Source organism: Halyomorpha halys, unplaced genomic scaffold (assembly GCF_000696795.3).
Source record: "Halyomorpha halys isolate HHAL.00 unplaced genomic scaffold, Hhal_1.1 Scaffold126.1, whole genome shotgun sequence".
Taxonomy (NCBI): Eukaryota; Metazoa; Arthropoda; class Insecta; order Hemiptera; family Pentatomidae; genus Halyomorpha; species Halyomorpha halys.
The window spans coordinates 1,044,961-1,054,264 of NW_027112074.1; the positions used below are offsets into that span (position 1 = coordinate 1,044,961).

The 9,304-nt window shown below is 30.6% G+C and overlaps 1 protein-coding gene across 1 annotated transcript in view; it reads right to left on the reverse strand.

Moving 5' to 3' along the window:
* LOC106678164 (guanylate cyclase 32E) overlaps positions 1-9,304 on the reverse strand; it is a 219,205-nt gene that overhangs the window by 78,603 nt on the left and 131,298 nt on the right. Inside the window, exons 5-8 of the mRNA XM_067050027.1 lie at positions 8,236-8,422; positions 5,915-5,992; positions 4,161-4,405; positions 709-854 (exon numbers count right to left, since the gene is read on the reverse strand). Coding sequence (XP_066906128.1) covers positions 709-854; positions 4,161-4,405; positions 5,915-5,992; positions 8,236-8,422 — 656 coding nt within the window. The remainder of the gene's footprint in view (positions 1-708; positions 855-4,160; positions 4,406-5,914; positions 5,993-8,235; positions 8,423-9,304) is intronic.

A 9,304-nucleotide genomic window follows, 5' to 3' on the forward strand; every position in this document is an offset into this window, starting at 1 on the left:
ATATATGTAATGCACCAACATGACAGATAAAGATATTCATTTGAAGATATAGTCTATATTATGGAGAGCTTAAAGACTTAATGCCAATTGTACCAAAATTCGGTTTAATAAATAAATTTTACAATTCTGTAGCGGCATTCATAGTCTAATATATAGCAAGTGTTATCAGTTCTAATAGATTATTATTTAATATTCTTATACATTATATATTAATTTATTAATGTCAGGCAACCTGAGTTATCAACTGCTCAATTACTTAGCAGAGAATAATTGTCCAATGGAGAACATGCAATCAATCCTTATGTCGGCTCACACAAATATACTTTGGACCGAGAGAAGCTTTGTCCAGCTTGTTATAGAACGGCATTGGAGGATTGTAATCATTTTTTGTCAAGTTGTTCCGCGTACCACCAAGAGAACAGAACCCGAAAATATTGGATCAGGATACCTGTCTTCTGAATAAGGTTTGTATCGTTTGTCTCTTTGGTAAGGTTAAATATGCAGACACAACTTTTTTGTAGGGGTGATTATTTTTTATGTGAAAAATGTAATTAACATGCCCAAATTTTTGAATATTGCCTAGTACTGTTTATTATTAAGTTATTATTATTTCTGAATATCAATATTATTATGTATACGTAAATTAATTATTGTGCGCGTGTTGCCTCAAAAATAAATAAATACATTGTTATATTTATGTATACTGACCCCATGGCGCTGTGGTAGTGCCTTCTCTTCAGCCTGGCGATGATGGCGGTGCCGTTTCGGTGGTCCTCACCACTCTCCAATGCTTCTACCACGGCCTGCACGTACAGCTGCACTGCGTCGTACAGGTAAGCAGCCTCTGCTCTGATCTGTTGAAAGAAAAACATGTCGCATTGTTAAATCATTTAACTAAAACTTGTATTACGTGAGGCCTCAAAGCTTTAAGGCAAATAGTTATCAACTTTCAAGATCATTGCTGTTATTAGATTCTCCAGCCAATAAATCCTTCAAACTTTTGTAATTTCATTTGAGTCAGAAGAGTTTGTTTATTAGAGGATATTGAATATTTTCCCAAAACTTGTTTTACACAATCAAGAATACTTTGAATTTAAACTTTGAGAATTTCTTATTCCGGAATTATTTTAAGCTACACAGCACTGGATATTCTTTACCGTTATAAAGATCTTTACAACAATCTTTAATCTTACAAACAATATTTACTCCACAACAGCATACGTTTATTCTGTTGTCTTTCAGATAATGGAATATTCATATGGAATATATGAATATATATACCAGGATGAAGAAAAAAGCATTTTTGAAATATTTAAAAGAGGCTAGTCAACTCCTATTAAAGTTCTTGAAATGCTGAAAGTGAATTCTGAATACACCAGTTGTGATAAACCAAATAGTTTTGCAGTTAAATACAAATACAGATAAAAAGAACAAAAATGATTTTTCAAAAAGGATTTACTGAAGACGCCACTTCAGTAAATCCTTTTTGAAAAAATAAAAACTCTATTGGGTACAAAATTAACTCATCTACATGAGATACTATCTGTTTACACCAGGGCCTGTTCGTACCTTACTCCAGATACCCCAAATATATGGTGAAATTTTATTTAAATTAGTGTGGAAAAGTGTGGAGGAGTTAAATTATGTAACATTTTCTGATTATTAGTGAGCACATATATTTTAAAGATAGATAGATTCCCTGAGGTAGAAAATGGATTCGTATGTTAGCAAAGTGATTAATTATTACACAATATAAGACCGAACTTTAAGTCTCATGTGAAATCAGGTTAATACTGCTTACTTGGTGACGTCTTCACCACCGCGGTCACGTCTTCGTTTTATGGCCGCTTTCCTCGTCCAGGAAGGCTAGTAGGCGAAATGGTAGACACCATGAGAATTCGCTAGAATCTCAAGAAAGGTTGCTCCACACTCAGAAGCTAGCTAGTCCCCGCACATGCCGAGGTGCTAGGGGCAAGCCAGGTCCTAGTTGGCATGGTGCATTCAGGCGGAATCGCAGTTGCGGCGTATTCGTGGTATTCCGAAGTGCGCGACAAGGGAAGCTTAGAAAATGAGCCCCCTGACCTCGAATTTATACAAAATCAAATAGTAACGAAAAAATCGGATAGAGAAATCCGACCTTAATAATTTTTTGATAATATTTCTCCAAAAGTTGATATATTGACATTAAAAAAAAACTCCTCTACTATTTTACAGAATTTTTTTAATTTGCTACATTAAATTTAGTGTAATTCTAATTTTTAAGTTTTATGATTTCGCAAAAATATTGATATTTTCCAAACTATTTTTTTTGATATTCAACTAAAGGAGAGTTATTATTTAAAATAAACGTTAGAAGGTTCCTTCTGGATTAATCTAAAACAATTTTATGATCTTGGGAAACTTAAACTTAATTCTAAATCATTATTTATTAATTATCTAATCAAGAGGATGAAGCTACTGCCATCTATTGGCAAGCCAGCTAACCAGTTGCTAGGCTAACGTGGAATCTGTTTTCTTGGATTCCACGCCAAGAGAGTGAGTCAAAAGAAAGCGAAAAGAAATTCATGATGAGTGAGTGAATTCACACCAGCACCGATCAGAGGAAGTGAGAAGAGAATGAAAAATAAGTCGGAAACCATGTAAGATCATCAACACACATTTCATACAGAATAATTAGATACATCGGTTCTGCTCACTTCATCATAAACATATGCTTCATCTTCCAAATTAAAATAGTGTTCTTTATCAAAATAAAGTTCAGATAGTCTATGGGCAAAACTTTATTTACCACTACTAAACAAGATAAAAATAGTTTAAAAAAAAAAAAAAACTATAGCAAAAATTTTGGATAATTTGGTTCCAGCTGTTTTTTTAATTTATCTTTTTTTTTGTTGTTTACTGTATTATCAAGAATTAAAAGTTCTATTTTTATTTCTAATGCTTAAAAGACTTTATCCTCTTAATCATACCGACTACATTACTGATTTTCCAGTAATAAAACTCTAGACATTAATTAATATTATATTTCCAAAGACGGATTATCCGAATTAAAAAAGTTTTTTATTTTTTATCCCCACTAACCTCCATTAATTTTCCGCCCACATTTCTGGTTACCGTAGCATTTCAGGTAATATTTTTAAATTTCATTCAGAATGTTTTTCTACTTTCATATTTTTTCACGAGTTAGGGTTGTGTATTAGCTTCTAGGGATCCGAAGGTGTCATGGCAACGATAACAGGTACGTACCAATATAAACTTATTATTTATTTATAATCTTAATTTTTTCTTGAGACTGGTAATTCTTTAATAAATAACTCAAACACTATCCAATTATAGTCTCAAAACTTTATTTCTTTTATTCGTCCAACGTTTCGGCCAATCCGGCCATCTTCAGGGACATCTCAATACTACTTTGCAAACATATAATTTACAACAACTCTAAAACTTCATTCAGGCTATTCTGCCCAGGTCAAAACATTTATATCTAATTAGTTAATTATCCATTAAAAACACAGTCAAAAATTATTTCTTTGCAAACACTATTAATAGACATTTATCACAACCTTATTATTTATATATGGTTACTGATGCGTTTCGCGTAATTTTATAAATCCTTCCTTTAATAAACTATCTATTTTACGCAAGAACAGTCAACAGACTAACTCTTAACCATTTCATGTTAATATATAAATAGATTACATATATAACTTTGCGGAGCAACTGCAATTGTCCATTTTAAGAGGTATCTAATTTTTTAAGTATTAACGTTGCCAGTCAAAGAACAACATTTTACACTAAATAAAAAAAGTTGTAAGAAACCCATAAACATTTTTTTATACATCATAGTCCATCTTTGTTTCTGGAAACCTGCAGTTTTTTTTTTTTTTAATTATTTGTTCATCTGAAATTTAATTCGAACATTGGCTATAGCTGTTCAATGCAACATATATAAACAAAATCGAAACGGATTTTTCAGGGATTTGGGGTTTCGAAATTTTCTTTACTTCAATTACTCCAGTTCTTCCAACCTATTGTTCCGAAATTCCATTAGGAGTGATCTTAAGTGGCCTTAGGCTACCGTTGTACAGCCACTAATAATAACATCTTTAAAAATCCAATATTTTTTTGTTTGTATGAAATATTGAGGTATGATTACATACCGTTTTGACCCCTCCAATAGACCTGACTGGATTAGGGTAGTTGAAGGGCGGTCCTTCCATGTAGCTGTTGACCACCTTAGTGAAGTTCTCGAAGCCCTTGGAGGGACTGGGCGTGACCCCGAGGTAGCACCTGAAGCCACGAACGGCCCTGGGGTCCGCCTCGTCCTGGAGGAGCCCTTGGAGGTACTTGTCCGGTTGCTGTTCGTCGTACTGGTCTATGTCTACTCCGACCACCCAGTACTCTCCTGTATAAATATTAGTAGAATATAAGAGGTAGAATTTTTATGTTATTTATAAATGGTTAGATGGACGTTAATTAATAATGTTAGAACAAAAATTAAAAAATACTGTCAACTATTTATAAAGAGTGGAAGAGTTGACCTCTGGAGTCGACTGGTCTTCAGTAGGACTGTTATTGAAAAAAATTTTTTTTTAAATTTGACTAAGCGATATATTTCTAATGAATCCATTTCTCACAAATTAAAATTAATCTAATATTAATTTATGATAACAAGTTATTTTAATTTATGTTGGAGTTACTTAATAGTTAATCTTGAATATAATGTAAATGTAACAGTTATATATGTATACATTATTTAAATAATATAAAACATGTGTTCGGGAGAGCTTTTGACAAGTTCAGAGAATATGTGTGAATTTATTGCTTATATTGGCATAGTGGAACTATTTTACTTTTACTATTTACGAATAAAAAAAATATTTATTTAATTATTCAAATATAATAAATAGCTTATTAATTGTAAATTATTTATATAATTAATATATAATTTAAACAATGAAATTTATTTGGGACTAACGCCTGCATCGTCCTAGCAACAGATCTACAAGACACAACTGCCGTGCGGGTAGTTGGTGCTAGGCTGAACCTTTAAGTCAACGATGTATTTACCGTAGAATCAAGGTCCAGGTTTATAGTTAGTTTTTTGATATAACTTGAATAATTTGTATTTATTTATATTTCCTGAGGTATCCTAACAATAATTCGAGCAACATCTAAAGTTCTATTTTCTAATTTTTTAGGTTAGACATTCATAGAAAATAGACGCTTCATAAGTAAATTAAAATAAAATCAATTTTAGATATGAAGGGTTAGAGGTGCCGTATTTTTTGAGGTAGTACTGTTTACTGTTACTACACCAACGGTTGTGCAAGGAGATGATTTAGTTAGAATTATGCTCCATTCAAATATAAACAGTGTTAATTTTCAATAAACTGTACGGACATTTCATTAATTTAGAAAACTAAATGTTCTTATTTTATATCACAGAGATTTTATATTACTGAGAAGATCTGTTTATGGATAATTTACAGTTGTGAGATTAATAAATCTCTCATAATGAAAATAATGTGTATTTAATCGCTCAGAAAAAGAATATTTGAAATTGAAATTTTAGTACGAACAATAGAAAACTAAGTATTTGTTATTAGCTTTATTAAGTTTAGAAAACATTGCGTTTTATTAAACAAAAAACTAGGGAATAACTAATTAATTGGAGGTCTGAAGCAATAAAAACCATTGATAAAATTTTATTAATGTTTACGATTGTATTATTAATTAATAATTATCGCAATATTCCTAAATATTGACTATATTTATAGTTTACGGATTCCAAATGCGAATAATATAATGTTTCTTTACCATAACGTAATGTAAAACATGAAAAAATATTTTATGTTTAATTATACATAAAATCGTTTATCATGTTTTACTTATAAACATTGAATATAATCACCTTTATCAAATAGATTCTTCTCTTCAAGAGCAACCAGCAGTCCTAAGTGTTCGTAGTACTGACCAAGTATCAAATAAACTAAATATAAAAAAAAATAATGTTAGAATTATTGATAATGAAATAAATTATTTCAAAAATATAAATGAATTGTTGATAGTTATTTTAAAGTAGTGTAAATCATTCTGTTCTCATATTTTTTTAAAATTAAAATATTTATTATTAAAGCGTCAGGTTTTTATAAATTGTTGGATATGCTTGTGACTTACACCACTTTTGTACTCAACGGGTCATGTAGCAACTTAGTAACGTAATTTTTACCTTGAGATTGAATATTCTATTTTCTAATCAGTTGATATTTTTTTATACATCCGTCAAAATGACGCAGTAGACGAATGGGAGATGTAATGCTAAGTAGGACTTTATAAATATTTCAATTTTATTTTTTATAATTTTTTTTTTTTTGAAACACGGAGATTCCTCTGTCATCTCCTTTATGAACCTCCTTTTTACATAAATTGAGTAACCATTTAATTTATACATTAGGGTGGGAGTGCTGATTAATATGAAAACGTAGATAAGGATTTTGTGTCTGTTTGTTGTATTGGTGGGAATCTTTATTTTATTAAGAATTTCATTACTATTTAATTAAATACTGACGCGATCATTACATGAATAAGATACTTAAACCGGAAAAATGTCAGACAGTAAAAACTTTTAGAAAAACGCAAAATTGACTTGACCAGACAGATAAAAATAATACTAATTTTACAAAAAAAAAGGGTATAAAATTGAAAAGATATTAATGGAAGATTATCTTCGATAGGATAACAAAATTTCTTCTTAAATAAATTCCTAGAGGTAGAGTTAATCTAGTACCATTGTTGGCCGTACTAAAGTTAAAATGAAGCTTACGAAACTAATGTGACTTCTCTTATTAATTCTGTAAAGTATGGCTGTAATTATTCCAAGTAATGGTATACTCCAAGCTACATCCTTCGTAATTGGTTGGAGATCAAGCAGACTAGTTAAGTGAGTTACACTGTGTGGCAACTTCATAAACTCTTGTTCATAAACATTTAGTTGTTGTAAGCCACATGTCTAGCGACCAAGTTAGTAATGAAGCTCAAGTTAAATCGTGGTGCCTCTTCAGTTCAGCACAGAGAAGAATAGTTTCAGCCAACATATAGTTTACAGAAAGTTTTTCAAGAGGGGATCGAAGAGAGGGTATAATATTTTTAAAACTTATTAGTGGTCGAATTACATATTAAATAATATTTAAAAAAAGTTATATCGAGTATTTTCTGAAGTACACAGCTGCACAACTCTTTTTATATAATGAAGAATTATTTATTTTAATATATCTATATTATTTATTTATAAATACATATCTATTAATATAAATAATTCTTCTAAATATATTTAAAATAAATATGATAGAAATAATAACAATTAATACATTATTTTTCGACTTGCTGAGCTGAAAATTGCTATTTTAATAATAACAGCTTATGATTTTTAATAATTTAATGTTACGGTTTGTAAAACAGTTGGATTTATTAGGCGGTATCGTTCATTTACTTAATCAACCATATTGACAGTAACTTTACAAAAAGGAATAGTGTCTGTTGTTCAACATAAGCAACGAAACGAAAATTTTTTTTTTTTTATTATTTATTTATTGTAATTTACAACTGTATAAAATAATACAACAGGTAAATATGTAGTATGTTTCATATACACTTGAAAATCTTAGGAATGAACCACCCATTGGTGGTACTTCAAAACGAAAATGAACTTGAAGATTGAACATGGAGGGCTCAGAAACCTAAAAACTTGAGGAATGCCTAATGCGGTTTAAAAAAAAAAAGCCAAGTGTATAGCTTCCTCAAAATTTGTACTAGGTCGGTACTATATTAATTATAAATTTAAAGATTTTTTTTATCACATCGATTTCTAATTGCTGCTAATTTAACTTTTTTTTATTAAAGTTTTTACAACATATTTTCTATGAATTGTATGTATATTCTTTATAAAATGGATATATTATTTTTAAAAATGAGTTTATATATTTTTTATTTACAAATAAGAATAAGCAAAAAAATTTTTTATTTTTGATTTTTAGGGGAAGGTCCGAACCGCTCTGATCTCAATTCATCCCATCTGGCAGCCTGCTTGATTCCACTTTGGTTAAGAATTATATACCATAAATTCATTATTAATTATTATTATAGTCAATGTAATACTAAAACACATAATTTTGTAATATAGTAGTAAATAAGTTATTATATTACAATGGAACACCATCTCACGTATCAACTTACTTCTGGTATTCATGTAGGTTCGCTCGACCATCGCCGTAAAGGGGTTGTCCATGTAGCCGTGGTGGTAAACAGGCGACCATGTAGCGACATCCAATACTTTCACTCCAGCGCCGTCCAGAGTCGTCAGAATCGTCTCTGCGATAGGAGTCATATCTGACTCACTGGAATTCAGGTAGAAGAAGGTCACCTGGAAGCAACAGGACTAGCTAAATATAGCTGAATTATACGAAAAAGTACAGTTAATCAAATGACAGCGTGATTTAAGCTTAGTTGGTCGGATAATTCATCTATTTATGAATCTGAAGTCCACTAAAATCCCCTTGGTTGGATAGATTATTTCAATTGAATTTGTATCCAAATGAAACAAAATAAAAAAAAAAATCAACAAATTAATCTACACAGTTGATCAACTCTAATATTTCCAAAGCAACTTTAGACGCTTCGTACGACCAGTAGGTATCAGATATTCGATAACAACCCCACAAAGTTCTATCAAGAAGGCACAAAGCGAAGTCTCAGCTGCTATCGTGGATGACTTGATATCAGAAGTTCTGAAGTGCTCTTTGAGTTGGTTCGAAGCGTGGATAAGTTGAAGGAAATTTGACAAGATCGCTATCAAAGCATGAAGGTATTATATTCCTGCGGGTAATTAATTTATTAATCTTATCACGACCATCAAATCAGATAATAACTTTCAAATAAATCTGTCTTCCACAGAGGCAGATTTCATCTTGGATCATGAGGTATTATTTGCGGAGTTTCCTCAAAATAGTTCAGTAATACCGTTTAATTTAACAACTATTATTGGGGAAAAATAATTTCTTAACAAACTGCTCTATGAATTCCTAACTAGGTTGAATACTATGCAAACAGAAAATGAAATCATATTACACTTTTAACATGAGGAATGCCTAAAATCTTTTATGTGAATAAACTGTATATAAATTTATTTAAATGAGGTTTAGAGATTAAGGAGGTCAGAGGATACACGCTGCACAACTAAATCTAGGAAAATAAAAATTATGATATTGAGGGTTCGAGGAAGTGTCGTGGACTCAGTAGTAAAAAA